The sequence below is a fragment of the Saccopteryx leptura genome, chromosome 9 (assembly GCF_036850995.1).
Source record: "Saccopteryx leptura isolate mSacLep1 chromosome 9, mSacLep1_pri_phased_curated, whole genome shotgun sequence".
Lineage (NCBI taxonomy): Eukaryota > Metazoa > Chordata > Mammalia > Chiroptera > Emballonuridae > Saccopteryx > Saccopteryx leptura.
This window is the reverse complement of record NC_089511.1, coordinates 87,610,163-87,633,124: the sequence shown is the minus strand read 5'-3', so window position 1 is coordinate 87,633,124 and position 22,962 is coordinate 87,610,163. Positions and strand designations below refer to the sequence as shown.

Sequence of the window (22,962 nt, the reverse complement as noted above, 5' to 3'; positions counted from 1 at the left end):
CTTCTTCCAGGAGCACAGGCTGATTGTGTTCCCTTGAATGTTAGGGAGGATGCTCTCAACCCCAGGGCCAGGCGCCTTCCTGGCCTCAATCCCTTTCCATTTGTAGCACTTTAGTGAGGGGTTGATTGGCTTCAGGGAGGACTTGGGTCCTGTTTGCTAAGACACTTGTTGGGAGACCAGCGAGTCATAGCCTGTCTATTTGCCGCTGTCCTGGCACCCTAAGGATGGGTGCCTGGATGCCCTTGGCTTTCTCTAATGTCAAAGCTGTGCTTTTCTTCTTTCTCTCAAGTCCTTATAGCTGTTCTTTTTATGTGTGAACCAAGTGCCTGTTATGTGCTTGTATTCTTTTTCTTTTCTTCTTTAGGTGAAGGGGTGAGTAGAATGAAGCAAAATGTGTAGGTGTAGGCCAGCATGGAGAGGAGACCTTCTCGGGTGCTTGGGTGGTGCGGGGAGCCCATGCCTTGCGAAGTGGGGGGGTGCTGCCAAGCTTTGCTGTTCTGTAGGTGGGGATAGGTAAGGGCACCTCCGGCTCCAAGGGCACTCAGGGCAATGAAGGTCAGCTTTGGTGCCTACATAGTGTGTAGATTGTGTAACAAGGTTGAAGAAGACATTTTAATCAATTTGTTCAAAGAATCATCACTAATCCCATTCAGTTATGTAACAATCCTGTCCATCTTTGGGCACATTAATTTCATATACATGTATGTACCCATTCTATTTTTTGCCACTATACACACACACATACACACACTCTCATTTATATTTCTCTCTCTCCATATTTATATATATGTATATATATATATGTATATATATATATATCTGTGTTTCTACATAGTCTTTATAATTACTATCTTTGCATAAAACCTCATGAAGTTTGTGAACCATAATTTAATAGGTCATTTCCCACCATTAAAATTTTAAACTGTTTCTATGCTTACTCTATAGGTAACATTAGACATAAAATATCTGTCATATATTTAAGATACATAGATCCACTTGGCTTGCTTACAGTTTTGCTAAAATCCTGATAGGCTAGAGTAGCCTTAAACGTTTGTGTCACGTCTTGCTGCATCACTTTCTGAAGGGCTGTGTCATTCTATGATGCCTGTGGCCAGCAGGGGTCAAACCCATTTTATCCAAACCTCACCAACACTAGATATGATCAATTTTTAAGAATGTGGAAGAAGTAAGTTACATCTCTAGGTTATATTACCTTTCAAACCTCCACTTGCGTAGATGACCTGCACATGCTCTCCATGGCTCTTGGAGCAGCTTGGGCTCTAGTCCCAGCACCCCAGAGCTGGCCTCCAAGGGCTCTCTGGGTGTCTTTGCCCACCTGGGCTTTGCACAGGGCCAAAGGCTCAGGGGAGGCTGAGCTGAGTGAACCTGCCTTTTCTCCAGCCTAACTTTCCAACAGCCACATTGCACGGCATTGATGTGTACTAAGTCAGTGATTAGAAACACAGAATACATTTAATATTGTAAATGAGCAAGCCAGATACAGATAATTTAACCCATTAAAGAGGTAAAATACAGCTTTTTTTTTTTTTCATGAAGAACACAAATCCATGGTATCCCCTTTATCTTTTAGGCATTATGGAATAAGGTCAAAAGTCTATTTGTAAACAACTCACCACCTGCCTATCTTGCCTCGTTTCAGATAACATCCTTCTGCAGTTCACTCTCTGCATCACCTGGGAAGTAGGGAGGAACAGGACTGGGAGACACAGGAAGGACGGATTGGTATGAATAGGAAGTGGCGAAGTAGCCAGCTCAAATGATCTGTTGTGCTATGTGGCCACGTGACCTCCCGGCTCCTGCAGGAACGTGTTTGAGTTCACCTTCTCCCTCTGTGAGGAACAGCAAATGGAACACAATTGAGAAGAGACTGGTGTCCTGCCAATACTTAGCCTTCCCAAGAGACTGGGGGGAAATCCTCAGTTAAAAGGAGTAGTCAGTATAAGTAGGAAATAAAATTGCCTCCAGGTGGGAGAGGTTTCTGACATGGAGTTGAGGGGATAAGGAGTGGAGGGAGAGGGGGAGCAGTGCCTTCCCAGTGGGAGTAGATAACAGGTCAGAGGCTGAGCTCACAAGGCAGGGTGCTGGACCTCAGAGCCTAATGGGGGAAATGCTCAGACTCAAGAAAGGAAGAGGGTGAGCTTGTGATAAGAGAGGAGCAAAAGAAAGTGCTTGTCTCTCCCGGAGGCAGATGTTTGATATATTCCCTACATAGGAAGAAACTGGCGATGGTGGCTAAGCACACAGAGTAAGAAGATGGACATACGAATATCAGGGACCATGTGGAAACTGGTTCTGATTCTACAAGGAAGAGGAACATTTTAGAATTTTAGGGTTATGTGAGGAGCTCATTCTGCAAAGGGCAAGAAGAAGGTCTGTGTAATGGAGACATAGTCATGGTGGGGAGGAGGGCATTGAAATTCTTAAGAGCTAGAGTCTGAAATGTTCCTGAGAATGTGGTCAGACCTAAAAAGACTTCTGTCTTTTACCAGACTGTGATACACAAGGAATATTAGACAGACCTCTGCAAGGTCCAGAAAGTTCTACTTAAACATGAACTTGAGAAGCCCAGGGAAGGTCTTGGTGCTGTATTTTACTCAGTGTGGAGCTTAGAGAGGAGGCCTCAGGAAGCCCTGGGGTGCTGGGGAAGTGAGAAGAAGGGAGGTAGGGATGGAGATTTAGGCTATATACAAGATGTGGCACATCAGCCCTCAGGTCCTCCCTGTTCTGGCATTGTCAGGTAGACTAGGGACCAGCCATGTGCTTCTTGAAGCAGACATAAGAAATATAATAGTACATTTAGTCCTTGTTCACCACTGATGAGTTTGAGGGCCCAGGGTCATTCAGCAGCTCATGAAGGAGGTTTCTACTTTCCCCTCTCTTCTTGGCCGCATTCCTGGTTAGCAGGAACTTGCAGCTAAGACGTTGCCAGCATCCATTTCATATGTTTTCTGCCTCCTTAGTGCAGGCTGGCAGGACTGTAAAGGCAACTCCCTTTGTTCAGGGGTGCTCACCTGTCACTTAACCCAAGCTGGAGTCACAAATGCTAAGGATTTGAAGAAATTCAAGTTCAAGTACTCCATCAGAGTGGCCATGCCAGACTGTGGCCCGAGTCAGTTTTTACTAAGTCTGGTCCAGCTTCTTTCTTTTTCCTTTTTGTAACCTCACCTGAAAGGTAGAAGTGAACCTGATCTTAATTCTTCCTTCAGCGTGACATGCCCTTTGGAGATCATACAAATAACAATGTCAGATTGTCATGTTGAATTGTGAGCATAGATGTAAAATGCTCCAAAGTCAGACTGAAGCCAAATATTAGGTCATAAGTCAACGTTTTGCTGAGAAACTTGGTTACTGAGAGGTTGAAAATTGATATCTTTTTATAGGAAAACTTGTTTGTCAGCAGGAAAAAATTTCAAAGACTGTAATCTTCCCATGTGGAGGGACAGAGATAAGTGTAATTTTGCAACCTGGGTCAAAGTCCTTTGGGGACTTCTGAAATTGGCTCGGCTGAAGAACAAGGATTTGATGGAATCCTTGAATGGCCTCCTGAGGTGAAAGTCAATGGGTGGCACAGATGTGCGTTATTTCTTATAAGGCCATTGAGTAAAATTGTGTGAACGGCTGGGAGCAGCCTATTCTGGGGAGTGCCACATTCTGCCCACGAATCCTTCTGATGAAAACTTCTGAGGAGAGAATGAGCCATTTTGGCCCATAAGCATTTCAAGTCCCAAAAGAAGTCAAATTTTGACTGGTTTTATGTAACAGCTGTGGCCCTCTCTGGAAAGTCTCAGTGAGCATAAAGACTCAGCTGAATAAAGGGAGGAGATGGGAACTCAGCCTTGACAGTGTCGTGAAGCCTGCAGCTTGCCATCCTGCCTTTTGGTTGTCTGTGATATTTCAGCCCTGCCGCTGAGCCCGGACTGAGGCCTTCTAGCATCCATGGGAGCAGTGCTAGGAGGGCAGGAGAAGGCAGAGAGGCTTATGCTCACTAGAAATAAAACCAAAAACTTTGCTGCACTGAGAATATTTTGCTCTGTTTTAAGTTGGCCAAGAGACCATGTCTAGTTTACATCTTCCAAAATGCAAAGCAGCTTACATTTTTTCCCCAGTGCCCAAACTCCAGGCAGAATGGCCCAGTATGGAATCTAGTGTCTGCTAGGGATGGCTATGGTGGAGAGGGATTTCAGCTGTGGCCACAAATTCCTGACGGAATAATCTGCAGCTATTGCATTGCCATAAAAACGGCAACACCATAAACTTGATCCTATGTGTGTGTGTGCATGCACATACATACATGTATGTGTATGTGTGAATGTGTACATACAGGTGTGTATACATATGTGTGTGTGCATACTCTTGTGCGGACCGTGAAAGGCAAATGGCAGACACCCAGCCTGGTACCATGATATCAGGACCCTGTCCTTAACGAGTTCATCCCATGAACAGTATGTTTATGATTAGATATTAGGTCATGGCCACTTGGGGGTGCTGAACCTAGAGCCATCTCCCAAGTTCACCCGAAGGAGGCTCAAGCACACACTGTGTAGAAAGAGTAATTGGGAACAATTATGCTCCCTCTAAGTCTCTGCTTGGAAAAAAACCAATTCCCTGAGGTCAGACTTTTTGCAGTCTCCAAGATGAGCCTACTGATCTGAGAGTCCCATGCTGCTTGCTGTGGGACATGTTGCACTGGAGCCCACTACAGGTGGCATTGCATCCTGTCCTGTGTGACCCAGTCTGGCCTCTGCCAGGGCTGCAATCTGTAGATCGGAGGAGAGTTTGCTGAGCTGGCTGGTGGGCGCAAGGGCCATTTTGGAGCATCTTCAAATTTCACCATCAAGATGCCCCACTGCTTGAAGCTAACCCAGCAGGCCAGCCTGTCTGACTGCATGGCAATCTTGATCTTTCAGGCAAAGAAGGGGAACTACGCCTTTCTGTGGGATGTGGCCGTGGTGGAGTATGCAGCCCTGACCGACGATGACTGCTCTGTGACCATCATCAGCAACAGTGTCAGCAGCAAGGGCTATGGGATCGCCCTGCAGCACGGCAGCCCCTACAGGGACCTCTTCTCCCAGAGGTAGGCACAGTTACAAAGGCAACTCTAGGAGCCCTGTGATGGGATTGGAGGGCAACCTCTTCTCAGGAGACGAGAACCAACACAAACTTGTTAATTCCTCACACCTTCCCAGCACCGTCTGTGTTCCAGTACTCTCTCCTTGCCCTGCCCCCAGCTAGTTCTGTGCCAGCTCCTGGGCTGAAGAGGAAGTATATGTCCCCTTCCCGTGGCGGTGTGTGGTCTCACTGGGAGGTGTGAGACGAGCCGGCGATGTCAGCACAGGGCAGTAAATGTGACAGAGAGGATATTCTGAGGGTGGAGGAGGTCATCTGATCAGACTTAGGAGAACAGGGAGGACTTCCCAGAGGAGGTGAAAAATGTCCATTAAAGGATGAGTAGGAGTTAGCCAGATAGGGGCAGTAGTTTAAAATTCAATGAATAATTCACTGAATCTGGCAAGGACCCTCAAATCACTTCTTAAGATAAATGCGAAGTAGGAAAAATCAATGTGGAGACTTGAGAAAAGGTGGCATCAGAGAAGCAGATGGACTTCATAGTCACCTGTGCCCATAGCAGGGTAGATGCTATCTACTGGAGTATGGGGTCTGGCCTCTCGCCCCGCCCCACCCACCCCAGATCAGCTTCCTGGTAATTATCGCTCTCAAATGGCAGGTGTATTGAGGGAAATGGAGAGGGGGCTGTATTGATAGGAGTATTCAGCATAAGCCAATGCCCATGAATGCCCTCTACCAGAAATGAATACAGTGTGTCTAGCTTGCCTTGGCCTATTCTTAGCTTCCCATGTGATTTGCTGGTGAGAATCCTCCCTTGACTCTGAACCGCTCTGTTCCCTGGGGCAAGATCAAGCTTCTAAACACACTGTCTGGACACCTGGTCAGACTCCTTGAGTAAAGTAGTCTGTCATCGTCCCACCCGGCTGTCTGCCACAGGAGTTTCCTTAGTCCTTGACTGGGCCACCTGGCCTTACCAGAGAGGCTGGAAGTGAAGAGTATGGTTAAGCTCAGTGGCCTTTTCCTAGTAACCAACCTGCTAAACAGAGCTCTTGTCCCCAGGGACATCTAAGCCTTATGCCCACCACTCACACATGCCTGTGAGGTGACATCCTGGTGGGTGAAGGGGGCATAACTATAGAGCCCAGAAGGATATCCATACAGATTGGCTCTGCTTTGGTCCACCAAAATCCAACATGTGACAGAGGTATCCGAGTGATAAGGCCAACGTGGTGGGCAGGCTTAGGGGTAAACCCATTTCCTGATGAATGCACTTGTTCCAGCACTGAGGGTCATCCACTTGGAGGGACAAGCATCATTAAACATCCTGGAGCTCAAAGGGTGACTGGAACCCGGGGTCCCTCACCAGCAGGGTTGGAAGGAGAATGCAGGTCCCCCGAGCCCCAGTGCTGTGCCTGTGTTGCCGTTAGATCTCTGAGCTATCCCACCTTCCTTCTCCCGCCTCCTAGATATTGAGTAGAACCTTCTCATGAGGACCTGAGCCTAAGCCCCATCTGGGAAAGGGCAAGGAGGACAGCCTTCAACCCACCTGTTCTGAGACTTGTTTGCAAAACTGGAAAAAAGGATAAAACTAATTAAGTTAAATGAGGCCGTTCGGTTTTCTCTTGATTTTGTATATTCTGTGTCTCCCTTTGCTCCCTGGAGCGAGAGAGATGACAGGAGAGAAGGAGGAGTAGTGATTTATCAATTGCTCAGATCAAAGGCATGAAGAACGAATGGCTTCTCTCCAGATGCAGAACTCCTGGTGTGTTGGGGGGTTACCCCAGTTGGTTTTCTGAGACTGGACTCAGGGCATTCACAGACCATCAACCCGTGGATACTTGCCTCTCTGGAGCAGATGGTTGGGAGCTTGTGGGGCCAGTGCAGCAGCAGCAGTACCACCAGATAGCCAATGTGCCCCGTGACAGAGCTCACGGAAGCACAGGGTGCCCAGTGAGGGAAGCTTCGGGTCCCTGTGCACTTGCCCTGCCCAGACATCTCCCGGAAGTCCGCCGAGGTGAACACTGATGACTGGAGAGAGGAGAGCTTGTTCTCGCCTGACTGTTCAAAGAAGTCCAGGCAGTGGGGTCTCAAACGAGGTCAGAGACCTGAGACTACTCAGCCCTGAGGAGATAAGTGGGGAGAGGGCAGTTGCTCACCCCCAATTACTAAGACTTGCTGGATGCAGAAGGAATCTGATGTCCTTTGTGTAACTCCAGAGTGCAACAGACCAGGACCAGAGAAGCAGGCTTGCCTGGAACAGGCCTATGCATTACCTCTCCACTTGCTGACTGTGAGGCTACAGTTAAAATTCCTCCCACAAGAGACCCTGTGGGCTGCTCTTCGACCCCAGGGGTCATCATGAAGAGGAGTGGCTAGTCCATTTTCTTTGTTATTGTGGCAAGAAGTAATTAATTACTCTTGCTTTCATCAGAGGTCGTGTGCTCTATGACTCCAGATAAATGTCCCCAGTGAGCTGTGCTGACCTCCTGAAATCATCTGTCTCTTTATTGCAGCCCCTTCTGGGCTGGAAACACCCCACCCCCTCTCTGGCCTGCACAGATGGGTATCTATTTGGGAGGATGCTCAGATCTCAGGTTGCCAACTGCCTGCTGCCAATGGCGCTTTAAGTCTGTGGTATTGTGTACATCAAACGGTGAGCTGCCCCCAGCCAGCGCATGCACGAGAGGCAAGGTGGCAGGGCTGGAAAACAATGCTCCATGCCCTTTACTGAAAAAAAGGTCTCATGTCAATAGCAGATCCCAACCTTATCTGGAACCACTGTACCCTTCCTTCCCTTAGTCCTGGGAACTGAGCCTTTTGAGTTTGTCTATGCTCCCTTACTTTGGCAAAGGACAAGGTCTATTGGCTACAACTTCTGCCTGTGGTGAGTATTGAGAGCGATAGCCCATTTACGGACCATAGCATGCCAAGTGGGCATTCAATACTGTTTAGCAACTTAATGCCCATTTATAGAGTACCTATTGTTTAGCAGGCTCCAGAACTATTGACTGAAAGAAAGCACTTGCAATTATAGCTGTCTGGAAAATGGAAAACCCGGCTTTAGGAAGTGGCTATTACTGCTCTGGCCTCCTCCTAAACTGTACAGATTTTATGGCATGCATCAGCTTCGCCTCGTTGTAAGGGTCATTTTGTGCCTGCAACTTGTTTTATCTTTCCTCTGTTGCTTACATATTTAAATTCTGTGATTGACATGTTTATTTTATTTTATTTGCTGTTTTCCTAGAAATTGCCTTACATTTGTCCTGGAATAATATGGGGCATATATATATATATATATATTATAGTTATAAGGAGCCAGAAGAAGAGACATTAGTGAAATCAGCCACCCGTCTGACATTGCTGTCAGCGTGCGGAGAGGGGAGGTTGGCCCTGCAGCCATGCTCGGGCCAGAGCCTCACCACCCCGATGCCATAGTCTGACTCAGAGACCAGGCTGGCTGCAGTGTGCATCTGGTGTTCTGGAAAGAGCATGGCCTCTCAGGTCAGCATGACCCAGCTCTGCAGAGGAGCTTAGCCACTTTCTAACTCTAGCCATGGGCAAGTCAGCTGGAGCCCAAGCCCCAGGTCTTCAGTAGGTGACACAGACATAGTGAGAACTGCTTTGAAGGCTATGGTGAGTATTAAAACAAAGTGACTTGATTAGTCCACACTGTGTCCTCAGTGAAAGGCAGTTCTTGTCGATACAGGGCTGGTAGGAACTGCTGGTCAGTGTGGCCACCAGAAACAACTATGAACCGGCTTTAATGGAGCTCTTATTTTTTGCCAGATCTTCAGCCCAGTGGTTGGTGTGTATTCCCTCTTTTCATTTTGTCGCAATAATTCTGTGAGGTTGGTGCATTTGTTATGATCGCAGGTTTTAACAGTGAGACTGAAGTCGAGGGGTTTGAAATATGGTGAGGGTGACGTCAGAGTCTGGGTTAGAACTGATGTGTGTTAAAGCAGAATCTGTGCCAGTCAACACAGGGCTCAGCTGCCTCTCCATGGGGAGCCGGTACTTCAACCACGAGTCTTCTCAGAGACCCTGAGATCCTGCATATCCAGCCCTGAGTTCTGTGACTTCCCCGAGGCCCAGCCTACTTGGACCTGCCAGCAGAGACTTGATTCATGGCCGGCCAGCATGAGTCAGTGGACATACAGACATGCAGCTTTCCTAACATATCTGAGCCACATGGAGGCAGTGGGATGCTGCACGGCCCAGCTCCTCATGGGACAGGCCGTGTGAGAGACTTGTAGCCTCAGCAGCATACTGGGCACGATCCCATACTGCCCAGATGCAACATGTCAATCATGTGCTTAGCTCAAGGATCAAGCTCCTCCATGCACAGCCGTGCTCCAAGTCTTTGTGCCAATCTGTGCCCTGGACACTCAGTGCACATTATCTCATTATCTCCCCAAGCCATTTTAGTTTAGGTTTCTTTTCAATATTCAGTTAATACATTCCTACATTTATTGATGAAACAAACATCCAGTCGATGGTCCAAGTTGTGCTGGCCACTATGCTTTGTTAGGGGAAACCATGGAGACAGACGGCCCCTGTCCCAAAGGGCTTGCTTACATAGCAGGGATCCTGGGTCGATGTTACAAAAATGTGGAAACTGAGGTTAAGGGGCAAGTCACTGGTCTGAGGACAGCCAGCTGAGATGCTTCCAAAGCCTCTTTATATGGAGTCAGGCAATTCCCAGCCAGTGAGAGGCCATGCTATGCTGGGCCCATGATGCTGACACATCAGGGAACCTACTCGGGCTCCCAGCCTCTCTGTCCACCAGTGACAGCCTGTGCATGGTCATTGACCTCAGCCTCAGCCTATGGTCTTAGCTGGCCTGCCATGCAGGTCCAGGGCAGAGGCTGCTCAACTAACTGGGCAGTTAGCAGTGAGTTTCTCTTGGCTATGAAGAACTGCCACTCTCAAATTGTGTATACTCTGAGGGTTCAGAGAGGTCCAGAGAGTGTTGTCATCTGAATATAAGACTGGGCTTAAAGAGACCTCTCCCCACATGGAAAAGCGTGGGTGTGAGGAGCCTAGGGGTGCTCAGGAACCATGAGCTCACTGTTAATACCCCTGGATTATGGAGGGAGTCCATAAAATAGCACAACAAAGGAGAACTGCCGCCCAGCCACCGACATGGGGAGCACAGGCACAGTGGGGGCCGCCGCACGTTTATAGGCAGAATCAGACCCAAACCCCTTGCACCTCTCAGAGCCCATGGGCTCGGTTTCGCCTGCCTTTCCGTCTTCGGCTCACAGCACTCTCCTCGGCACGTGTGCAGCACTCTTTCGTCTCAGTGACTACGTGTTAGCTTCTGAGACATGCTGAGCGTTTCACCCCAGACGAGACTTTCACATGTGGTACTAGTCTCTGGAAAGTTCTTCCTTCTCCTCATTGAGTGGTAACCCTACCCACCATAAAGGGACTTTGGCAAAATGTTTCACCACTCTGTGCCTCAGTTTCCTTCCCTGTAAAAATGGGAAAATGGAAGTAACCATCTCAAAGGGTTGACATGAGAAGCATGGCTCGTCAAGCACTTAGAGTACTTGTTCACACATAGGATGTGCTGAGTGAAGCACCCTTCAGGCTCCCGCTTTCCTGTCACCTTCAGTTCAGGCCACCACCCTGATGCACCATCTCCTAGCACTCTGCCTTCATGTCATTGTATTGGTCACAGCTTCTTTCCCCCACTGATCGCTCTAATTGTTTTCACGCTTGTGTGTGTGTGTCTCTAGATCATAAGCTTGCAGTGGTGAACATCATCGTTGGCACAATGCAATGGTTCTTAAATCAAATGAATGAATGAATGGATGAATGAATGAATGAATGAATGAATGAATGATTTGGCGAATCCTGTGGGAGAGACTTAGGAGTAAGCATGAACATCCTAGGTCTGCAGTCTGACTGTGCATCTCATCCAGTTCTGTATTTCCTGACTTCCTCCCCGGAGCTTGGCCCAGATCCCATGTGAAGGGCCTCTGTGGGCCTTGCTGTTGGACGTGATCCTTGGGCAGTGGGACAGGGTGGGAGAAGGCATCAAAGCTCTGGAGGAGGAGGGTGGCAAATCTCTCTATGTACTTTGGACAGAGCTCTCTGCTTGCAGAGTGGAGAATGGATTGGGAAGGGACAGCTAAGATGAAGAGTCACTATGACAGTTCAGCACTGTCTGTAGTGGGGCCGCCGCAGTGGGGGAGGGGCCGGGACCCCCATGGCTCATGCGGATTGTATCTTTCAGAATCCTGGAGCTGCAGGACACCGGAGACCTGGATGTGCTTAAGCAGAAGTGGTGGCCACACACAGGCCGCTGTGACCTCACCAGCCACACCAGTGCCCAGGCCGATGGCAAGTCCCTCAAGCTGCACAGCTTTGCTGGTGTCTTCTGCATCCTGGCCATCGGCCTTCTCCTTGCCTGCCTGGTGGCTGCCCTGGAGTTGTGGTGGAACAGCAACCGGTGCCACCAGGAGACCCCCAAAGAGGTCTGTACCCTGTGTCCTAAAGGCTGGAGAGTCCTACTGGGCTGCTTGGCAGGTGGTTCCCTTCCAGTATGTTGTCTGGAGACAGTAGTGTTTTATACTGGGTGATGCTGTCATCTTTTACTTTGCTTTTAAAGTCAAAGAGCAAATGGAGGGGATATGTTCATGCTTGAACAAAGTGCCAAGGCACCAGCCACGGCACTAAAGTCCTGATCTCACCTATAGAGCAGGGACAGCATGAGCAGCACCCTGCCCTCCCAGGCGCCTCCACCCTGACCTGGAGAGGCCAGCTGGAGGGTGAGGCAGGAGTCGCGTGCCTCCCTGAGGCTCTGGCTTCTCCCTGAGGGCCACAGGCCCCGCTCTCCCAGCATGGCGGTGGGGCCCTGCCCCTTTCACTGTCCTTTCCTTCCTCTCTTGCTCCTCCCTGTGGGGCACAGACTTTCCCACTTGCCTCCAGCACAGCCAGCCCAGGGAGCGCTGTGACTCTGTCCAGACCCAGGTTCCAGACATACCTTCCTTCCGGGATGTGCTGACCACAAGCTGACTGTGCCCTTCACACCTCCTTCTCGTTGGGTCTTTGCTCTTCTTCAAGCTCACTTTTTAAACAATACTAAGGCTTCCTTAAGGTCCCCCAGAGACAACTCCCCCAAGGGAGGGTGGCAAGGAGGATGGCTTGGTCATGATGCTCTGTCAACAGAAGCCTACACACACGCATCTGAGCCCAAGCCCAGCCACTCATCACAGGCTGTGACTACAGTTTACATACACTCAGCTATGGCTAGAATCACAGCTCCACTTATAAATTATGTGGGGACAAAGAGGTATAAATTTCAAACAAGATACTGTAAAGTAACCAGCACCAAATCCAAAGAGGCAGTCTAGACATGGCTACCATCTCTGTCACCTGGAAAGACGACTAGCCACACCCCATTCCTCAGTCTGCACGGAGTCCTGGCAGGGCAGGGGTGAGGACAAACCTTCACCATTGCTTCTCTCCGGCCAGGTCTATGTGCACAGAAGCATCAGTGGGCAGCTGGGTGGGCTGGTCTTGGTCTCACTCCCAGTGGGACCAGGGAGGACCAACTCACACTGTACCCACCGTGTGTGTGTGTGTGTGTGTGTGTGTGTGTGTGTGTTTTAATCTTGAACCCACAGACCATTTTCCTTTATGCAATTTCCCCTTGGGTCAGGGGAGCCGGAGTGATTCTCAGGTGGGCAAGCATCGCATGGTCATGGAAGCGCTGTCCTGGGATGGCGTGGGCAGAGTGGGGCCCCGAGGACACAAACTCAAGCTCAGCCTCCCAGAATGTGCTATGTGAGCCAGGTTCAGGGACAGCCCATCCCTCCTCTGGACTAGAAGTCCTCATCTGCTTTCAGTCAGTCCCTGTTCTTCCCCTGTTTAGTGCTCAGGGACAGGCCCAGTCTGGACAGCCCAGAGTGAAATGTCAGGCTGTGAGCGTGTGTGGGTATGTGTGTGCTTCTGTGTGCATGCGTGTGTGCTTCTGTGTGCTTATATGTGCATGCATGAGAGAGAGAGAGAGAGAGAGAGATGGAGAGATGGGAGAGCGATAGAAGGCAGAGGTGAAGAGAGAAGGAGACAGGAAGACCAGGAGACCAGGGGATGACGAGCCATGAGGAACAGCCCACTCCTTGCCAGGAAAGCACCCCCTCTTCCAGTCTGGCTCCAGCTTATGCCCAGGATCTCAGGCACAAGAGGTCAGGATGACTACATTGGTCCTGCTTACAAAATCTGGACCTTGCTGCCCGGGCCGCTGACCTGCTCCAGACAGGAAGGGGAACTGATGTGGGGCAGGTTGACACGCAGCCGCTGCCCTTCCTCCAGCCCCTTCCGGTGCCGCATGGTAAAAAACAGGGAGGGGGAGAAAGGTCCATCTGGGTTTCTGATTTTCCAATGAAGTTTCTCCCTCCCTCTTCTTCCTCCATTAATAAGTATGCCTATAGGAACATAGGCCCTGCCCTCAGAGAAGACAGCCAAGTGGTCTCCGTCCCATTAGTGAGGGCCATCCTGAAGGGAGCAGTGTGTTCCATCAAGTACTGAGGGGCACCCTGCCAGCCTGCACTCAGTGGGGTCACCAGGGTCGGGGCACTGGTCTGTGGAGAGTTCTTGGGGGTTGGGGTTTTCAGAGCTGAGCGTGGAAGGATTTGTACAGACCCTAGAGCTGGGATGGGGCTGGGAGCTGCCCTTCAGGCAGGGAAATCAGCATGGGATAAAGAGGTCACCAGCCTCCCAGAGCCTGGGGGCTGGAGTGTCGGCACCAGCAAGGAGACGAGGGAGGGGCCGGAGTGGAGACGGGACTTGCTCTGAAGGAAGTAGATGCTGGGGGTTCGAACCTTATCAAGGGAACAGGAACCAGGAAAGCGGTTGAAACAGCAGGATTTTAGAAGCATATCCTTAAAACCTTGAACAAATAATAAGAGTATTTAATCCAGACCAACTTTGTGTTACTGGTTGCCTGTGTTTTATGGAGCAAAATTTGCAATTAGGGTAGACTCTCTAGTTCATCTTAGAATGCTTTATTTTGGGGGCTTTAGCCATATTTATTGAGAGCCAGAAACCTGTCTTTTGGTGGAGACCTAGTCATGTTTAATGGCTTGTGCAGACAAGTCTTCAGAGTTTAGACACCTACTTGAGGAAGAGTAGTAATGTGCATTCAACCCCTTAATATTCATGTGCATTTGAGCTCATTTTTCCTAAGAATCAGACGATTATGTCATTACGCAATGCAGGTGAGTCCACTGAGCTCCGCAGACGCAGTAAAGAGTCTCAGTTCGATTTATGGGGAAGCGGAATCATTGCTCTGAGCGTAAAATATTCATGAAATAAAGATGAGAACTGCACAAACGGGAGATGACACAAGGACTGAGAGATGAATCATCCATCACTGGGCTGGGAGCTTGGAGTTCTTGCTGCTTCCTGCTATGCCTGCATCCCCAGCCCCTGTCTCCATGGCAGCCAGGAGCCCACGGAGGCCAGGGCAGCCAGGCGGCCAGGCAGCCACGCGGAGCAGCCCTGGGCCCGCAGTCGTGGTCAGGCGGCTAGCCTCTGTCTACTTGCCCTCCTGTTCCACACAGAAGAATTGATCCTAGGATGCTTTCTTTGACCCTACACCCTTCTCTGCCTTCACACCTCTGGTGCTTCTGTAACTCCACTGAAGAGGTTTTCCCTCTTCATTCCTGCCAAGCTCCTGTGTTGCCAGAGGGAAGGTATGCAAAGCACCTTATGCAGCACCTGTCCCTTGAGAGGTGCTTGGTGAATGGTGGCGAAGGCGCTACCCCTTAAAGGGTCCTGGGATGGGCAGAAAGGGATGTAGGAACATCTTAGTGCACCTTCCCTGTGCCAGGAAAATTACATGTTACTGTCAGGTTGCCAAAAGAGGGACACACAAGGCCTAGTGAGTTTTATAGGTTTATTTATGCATCTGCAAACGGATAGGCTGAGTCCCAACACGGCGTCAGCCCCGAGGGTCTGGGGATGTCAGCTTCAGCAGGTTAGTGAGCAGAGCTAGTTAGGAGGTTAGTTCGGGGTCTGGGGATGTCAGCTTCAGCAGGTTAGTGAGCAGAGCCAATTAGGTTAGTTTTGGAGGGGAATTTTGAAGCAGGGTGATAGTTAATCACTAAGTAACAGAATGTTTAGGTAAGTGATAGGAGATTATGAACTGGCAGGAGGTCTGAGGGTCAGACAATGATGGCTGAATAACAGAATGTTTTGATAAGTGACGGGAGGTGATTCACTGGTGGAGTTATGACAGCTCCCTGGCACCGGGAACCTCCCTAGTGCCTGGTCACCTAAACTTTAACCTGGCTAGTTGAGGCTTTTGGTAGGGAGCCCTGGACCCGAACCTAACAGGGACAGCCAACAGTTACTTTTCTAACTCTCCTTGAGTCTCTTTAAAAATGTATGAGGAAGGTATCCTTACCCCTGGAGAAATGGGACTCAGAGTGGTGTGGGCAGAACTGTGAGACGCATGAAGTGTCTTCCACTGGGCCTTCCATCGGGCATGTACAGGAGCAGGGCTTCCAGGGAGAGTTTTCCAGAGGGTTTGGAGAATGAAGACTGTAACTGAGAGTTCTTCCCTGAGCCAGGATCATGGCTCCCAGCTAGGCATTTTCAGCCTCTGAACCCCAGTTTCTCTCTTTTGCTAAAAACTGGGTCTGGCCCAATTGCTACATTGTTGATTTCAGACAACTTGCCCTGAGGGGAAGTATAGGAAGTGTGTTTTTCAGCCTTATCCCAGGCCTCCCAGTAGGAAGGATGAACACTTCCCATACACCAGGGTTTGTCTCCCAACCACCCAGACATGACTCCCCTCTGTAAAACCCCCTCTGCTCACCTCCTCGGTCTGCCTTCCTACTGGGGTGATTCCAAATTGCCACGAACGGTGGGCCTGCCTGTCTCTGCTTCAGGCTTGCTGGCACTTCCCACCTCGGCATGCCCATCACTTTGCCCAGTTTCCGGAGCCGTGGAATCTCTTGTTAAGGGTGATGAATTGAATGGAAGTATTGAGTATCTTCTATGTGCCAGGGACCAAGATGGACACTTTAGCAAGAACATTAGCTCATCTGGTAGTAGGAGCTCAAAAGTATTTATTGAATGAATGAGCTAGTCCAGGCTCCCATAAAGAAAACATTATTAGTGTTAAATTGTTGTGTAAATCATCGTGGCTGGATCAATGGCTTTCAGTTCTTGCTGTGCATCAGAAGTGATACATCCTGGACCTTTTTACAAGTACAGTGACTTGGGGCCATTCCCCAAAGGGTCGTACTAGGTTGATCTAAATACCTGTACTTTCTAGAAGCTCCAGGTATGCTTTGATGTCCTGGCACAGGTAAAAACACTGGTCCGCACCATCCTGCCAAGGGGAAATTGGGAACACGCAGCCCAGGTGTGGAAGCTGGGCAGGTGTTGGCTTTGATCCTGATGCTCCACTTACTGTGGAATGTGTCACCTTGAGCAAGACTGTTCACCCCAGCCTTGATTCAGCTGTGTATGCTGGCTGCGCTCATTAGCTCCCTCCTTTCATTGCCCTCCTCTCCAAAATATACAGTCAAGCCCATTAGAACTTTTTCTCATCACGCTCTGAAAAACTACCCATCATCTCCAGAGACCACTTCATTGACTTCACATTTAGCTTCTTTGCTCTTACCCAGCCATTACTTCTCAGACTCTCAGCCCAGGTCTTTGGTGTCAGGCAAGCCTTCGGAGCAACACTTCAGAATGTCACATTGATGGTGTTTCTCCCAGCTGTTGGGTTTCACTTACATTTTGCTTAGTATCAAGGACCCCTCCCACAAGCATCCCAGAAGGGAAGTCCATAGATATGTTTTGTCTGCTCAAAGTAAAGTAAGAGCCATTGGATGCCAAACAGAGTCAGTTCTAACAAGTCCCACATGTGACTTGCTGTTATACAGATGATGGTTTAGTTAATTACTGTTTTCCAGTGCACTATGTTATTTCCACATTGGTGAACGGCGGTTTAATTACACGACTTTCTCTGCAAGACAACATCTGGGATAGGGTCCCCAGTAACCTCTGTTGGTAGATCTGTTGCCATGTTTAATATGAGGTAAGAAACACAGAGCTGGAATTCAGCTTGAATTGTGGCTGAATGCAGTAGTAAATTTTATGTCATGTTCAGGGGTGTTTTACTGGGTCAGTTACCTGCAGTAAGTTAATGAAGGAAGCGGCAAGTTTCCAAGTCTCTTTCTACAGCCGTCATTACCTGGTTTAACACCGAAACCTTGAGATAATAAGGGTATAAACTAATGTAGGGCACATTAAAAAAAAAAGTCCATTATTTTACTTTGCATCACCTAATAGAATGCTCCATTTGAATAAAATATAGATGATTATTCGGATCACTCTTGCCACTTTGCTTGAGCAGCCTGATTATTTCTGCCTCTCTTTGGCCTGGGGCTACCCCAAAATGGCTTAGAGTGTGCTCAGTCTGTGGTCCCGGGCGGTCCAGGAGCACAGCTCCAGGGTTTCGAAGCAGGGCGGTTCTCTCCAGTTCTCTGCACTGCAGCTCTGGCCCTGGGCCGTGGTGGGGGCAGGAAGCACAGAGGATGCGGGAGAGGCAGAAACAGGCCGTGTGTGTCCTCCTGAGAGGACGCAGTGTTTGCCATTGCTCGGCTCATCTTCCCGTCCAGTTAAATGGCCGATCCAGGAAGCTCATGAAGGCACCCTCTTCTCCCAGGATTTGCCTCGTGTGGGATCTGCCACTAGGACTAGAATTTGGGTAGAGTGAGGTCCCATGGTGCAGGAAGATGAATTCTTGACTGCTGTTTGGGGTGGGAAGGTTCCCTGGGGAATTTGTTCACATGGGTGGACATTTTCTCTCATCCTGCCACGGGCAGGCTCCAGGCTAATGAGTAACCTCACCTCGGGGCCCAGACAGTTTTGCAGTCCTTGGAACTGCTTCATTTGTCCTTAATTTGAGACAAGGAAAAGTATGTATGAACTGATGAGACTATTCAAGCTTCTTCTTACAAAATACTAACTCTAGGATAATTGGGCCATCTCCACAACAATGCTCTGGGTTGGTCTTTATGCTAGAGGTTTTGATGCTTGTTACCTGATCAGCTCCGCACATCTGTGATCATTATGCTAGATGGGTGCCTGTTCCCTTCCACTTTGCAACAATCCTCCTCCTCCCCACCAACCCTTTTCTCCCTTGTACTTCGCTGGTGAAGGATTGCATCTTGGAGACCTACTGTGCTACCCTTTTCTTCAGCAGATTTCAGTTGGTGGGTCTTCCCCCAAAGCTCTCCTGTATTTGTTTCCCTGGCATTAGATAGAGAAGGCTCCTTTCACTTTTCCTCCATCTCTGTGCTGCATCCTGAGGTCTTTTTGGATAAGAAGTCCTCCTTTCTCTATCTCCGAACCCCCGCACGATAGGGAACATCTCCTGAACACCTGTCCTGTCCCAGTGCCCATCTGACTGAGAAAAAGGGTCACGCCTCTTTTCTAAATGCTAGAATCCAAAGTGGACTCATCTGGGACTAAGGCACTTGCCACCTACTTTCAATCAGTCTCCTCTTAAACTTTACTTCTTCCTGTATCCAGTGGGACCCTTAAAGCCCTGAAAGGAAAAGAGAAAGGAGGAAAAGGCAAGATTAGGCAAGTAACTAGTTTTCTCAGTGACCCCAGGACCTCTTACTTAGTCATCAGTTTTTCTTTGACAGGAACCAAAGACTTTGCCAGAAGGGCCACCCGGTTTGTCTAGGCTTCTCCAAGCTTTTCTGGCTGCAAAGAGAAGGGAAGGTTAAACTTCAAGAATGTCTGAAATTATCTCTCCATTTTTCCAGCTTCCAGGATCTCTGGTACAAGTCTGTGCTTGTCATACATTTTGAAATGAAAACAGTCTGTGGACACAAATATTTACCAACACAGCTGTGGCACTGACTTTGACTGATGCAGATAAAGGAGCCGTAGCCTAAGCTTATCAGGAGCTCAGAGAAGCCATGAGGAGCCTGGAGAAGTAGGTGGGGGGGATAAGCAGGAGGCAAGGCTTGTCCAGGGAGCTGGGAGGGGAGACCCAGGATGATGGGCACGGGGCACATAGCTGGTTGAAGCACTGCCACTGTAATGGCTGGAATTTCAGCTGTTTTCTGTCTCTTAATCTCTTTGTTCATGATTCAGATTCCATTCTATTGTCCTTGCTTGGGCCACAGTCCTACCTATTGGATACATGGTCTTCTTAGGTGCGGTGAATTGATACTGAGTAAAACAGTAAAACAGCCAGTACCCTTCACAGCAGTTAAATAATACTACTAGACGTAGTTTAACATGCAAGAATAAAACCAAACATAAATAAAATGGAGAAAAGTTTCCATAGAGAAAAGGATCAACTCTGCTGTTAAGGTAATTCAGAAGAGAAACTGAACTTGGTTTGTTATCTATTTGATGAACTATTGAAGGAGCCAGTGGAAGACAGCATGCATTACATTTAGCTGAGCAACATAGGGGTCTGGTAGTCTCTAGCCACTTCCCTCAAGCTTACTGATGATACTTGCCACCCAGCCGCAATCCCAGCTCAGAGATGGCCTCCTGACATTAAGCAGCTGAGTTCTGCTGGGTGGGGCTTCCAATCACGAGAATTTTGGCTCTGTCCACAGGGCTGTGCCAATGATATCTGATGTCATTTCCATCTATGACATCAAGCCATACCCCGTAGTCTCCTCTGCCCTCACACCTTTCTTATTCTTGGGCTTTCTTATACTTAGGTTTACTACTGGCCTGGAATGAATTGTCCATTATCTTACGGATGTCAGATTTTTTGTTGTTGTTTTGTTCTGGGACAGGTTCTGCAAAAGAACAGCAGGTGTCATACTGGAAGCCAAGCTCTGTGTGCTAGTCATGAACTCAACAGAGGTGTGGAGAGAGTACTGGTTCTGTTGGCTCCACCCCAGGGGATGTTGGGAGCAAGGAATGAACTTCACAAGCAACTTCCTTGCCTAAGAAAGGCTGGGTTGAGTCTTCATGGGGATCAGCCACACGGTTGTGCATGCAAGTGAGAGAGAGTTCAAGCCAGTCATTTAGGTTCCCCACTTCCTGAGGTAAATACTCTCCTACCAGCCCTGTAGGAGCTCAGACAGCCACTGCAGTGGCCCCTAGATTTATGTGGTTTCTTATTTTTCTTTTTTGAAAGCACATTAAGGACTTTCACATTTTTTGTTTTTGTAACAACTCGGCAAGGTGGGCAATGGATATGTTCTTTTTTCCATTGTAATGGATGTCAATATTAGAAAGCCTGTGGTGTTCTATCTCAGAGATGCACTTTGACATGGTATTTTTCTTGGAGTTTGATGTCAGGGAGGTGTAGGCAGTGGGCATGACCTTGCCCGACACATCCACACTCATGATGCCTCAAACTAGGGCTGCATTTCTAGCACCTCATGGAGGAGCTGTCATGGCCCCTCCACTGGGCGCCTGGCCTTGTGCCCCACTCCACCACGGGGAAACCGGGAAAGTAGCAGCTCAGCCACCATGCCTTTGTTTGTAAGGAGCTTTAGAGCAGTTTGTTGTTCTGGTTTATTCTGACATCGATGACAAATCATCAAGTTATTTGAAAGGAATGATATTTGTTCTATTTTACTCATTTTCTTAGGCAAATAAATGAACAAAACAATTTCCTTGGTGCCATTCACCATATGCGGAGACTCAGGAGTTAAGGTCACATGCATCTTGATAACCTCAAGGCCTTATGATACCAGGAAAGTCAGCTGACCCCTGGGAAGTCCCTTTCTTCACCATCCCCACCCCTCACCTTCATCCCCATCCAGGAACCAGGCCCCGTGAGCCTCCCAGATGGGGACATGCCCCTTCTGTGACACCCCTGCAGACTTTGTTCAGTGGTGAAACAAGCCTCGGGGTGAGGTGAGACTTCATTTTCTGCTCCAGGCACTGCCTCTGCCTGGTACTGGGGTGTGCCTCGGGGAGCTCATTCACCTTCTGAGTCCAGCCTTCTTGTATGGAGGGGGGGCAGCTACACCAAGTCTTTTGAGCATTAAATGGCACATTAAGGGCTCAAGGACCTTATACTCCCTTGGGACAACTTCCTCCTTCTGTGTCTGCCTGTTCCTCGAAGCGTCTTCCCTGGAGTCGCTGGGTGTGGAGACAGTGGTTCTAACCAGAGTGCGAAGGGGAGGCACATGCAGTCAAGTCAAGGCTGGCTCGTGGGATCCTTGCTGCCTAGAAGTAGCCAGATGGCCAAGGGCTGTGTACCTGGCTGAGGGTGGGTGGGAGAAATGGGGGCATGTTCATCCACTGTCCAACAGGCCAGAGAGGCCTCGGGGCTCTAGGCCTCTGAACATCACAGGAAGCCAGCCTTGGCCTATGGAAGGACTGCCCTGACCTTCCTGTGCTCTCCCTCCAGGACAAAGAAGTGAACCTGGAACAGGTGCACCGGCGCATGAACAGCCTCATGGACGAAGATATCTCCCACAAGCAGATCTCCCCGGCATCCATTGAGCTCTCGGCTCTGGAGATGGGGGGCTTGGCCCCCAGCCAGGCCCTGGAGCCGGCGCGGGAGTACCAGAACACCCAGCTCTCCGTCAGCACCTTTCTGCCCGAGCAGAGCGGCCACGGCACCAGCCGGACACTCTCGTCGGGGCCCGGCAGCAACCTGCCACTGCCGCTGAGCAGCTCAGCCACCATGCCGTCCATGCAGTGCAAACACAGGTCACCCAATGGGGGGCTGTTCCGCCAGAGCCCGGTGAAAACCCCCATCCCCATGTCCTTCCAGCCCGTGCCTGGAGGCGTCCTTCCGGAGGCCTTGGACACCTCCCACGGCACCTCCATCTGACCACGCCGCCTGCCCTCCCGCGCCCATCCCCCACCCGACCAGCAGAGCTTTTTAATACAAGGAAACAACACACACACCACACACATACACATATACACAGACTCTCATTTTTCTTGTACATACCTGTAAATAATGACAGATTGGAGTGGGGTAAAAGTGTATTTTGAATATTCCCAATTTTCGAAGTCAGTAAAAAAAACACAAAAACTGTATGAATGACTTTGTAAATTTTGTTCTATATGAATAAAAAGGCAAGTTACTTGTGATCATTCTGAAGTGCCAAAGAAGCCCCCTATTCCTGAGCCTTTCTGAGGGCCGGGGGGTGCTGAGATAAGGAGCCCTTTATCCTGGGAGAGGGAAGACGAGGAGCCGAGTGCGTGCTGCCATGGCCACGGTTCCCTCCACCTCCTTCTGCCTGGAACATGGTTCCTGGGGCAGTCCTGGCAGGTAGACGGTGAGCCCTGACCAGCACTGGGCCACAGTCCTGAGCCTGTGCTGTAGGGTAATCCACTCTCGCTGACGGCCTGGGGCTGAGGAGGCTCCCAGGACACGGGCAGTCCCGCGGGTATGCCCTGTATGTCACGGGGCAGCACTGTGGGCTGAGGAAGCACCCATGCTGAAGTTATGGTCTCTGAGGGTTTTGATGCCAACATGCTGTGCTGGTGGCCTTGGTTTTTATTTTGTTTTCCTAATTAGAAGAAGTGATAAGTGAAAGACTATGAGAAAAGGAGACAGGCTCCATCTTTACCTTGGGAGGAGGGGGTGGGCAGGACACAGGTGGGCTTGGCCTGGTGCAGTTTTTGGAATAGGGACATGCAAGGTATGGCATATGGACCAAATGAGCTGGTGGGCAGAGAGGCCTGGTAGAGGGAGGATTTCTCCCTGGTTTGGGATGCGTGGTCCCCGGTGAGAGACAAAGGTGGTCACAGAGGTAAGGCGTAGTAGCTTGGTGGTTTCAGGTAGAAGGATGCTGTTGGGGTGGAGGGAGGTGAGCAGACCAGTCCTTGAGGTGATGGTGAGTGCTGGGAACAGATGAAGTGGACCATGTGCATTCAGGTGGGAAGGAGCCT

At 49.5% G+C, this 22,962-nt stretch overlaps 1 protein-coding gene across 2 annotated transcripts in view; it reads left to right on the top strand.

Moving 5' to 3' along the window:
- GRID1 (glutamate ionotropic receptor delta type subunit 1) overlaps positions 1-22,168 on the top strand; it is an 840,295-nt gene extending 818,127 nt beyond the window's left edge. For both annotated transcript variants that reach the window (XM_066349531.1, XM_066349530.1), the window contains 3 exons: positions 4,929-5,095; positions 11,330-11,570; positions 21,464-22,168. In XM_066349531.1, coding sequence (XP_066205628.1) covers positions 4,929-5,095; positions 11,330-11,570; positions 21,464-21,892 — 837 coding nt within the window. In that variant the 3' untranslated portion in view covers positions 21,893-22,168. The remainder of the gene's footprint in view (positions 1-4,928; positions 5,096-11,329; positions 11,571-21,463) is intronic.
- The last annotated feature ends 794 nt before the right edge of the window (positions 22,169-22,962 follow it).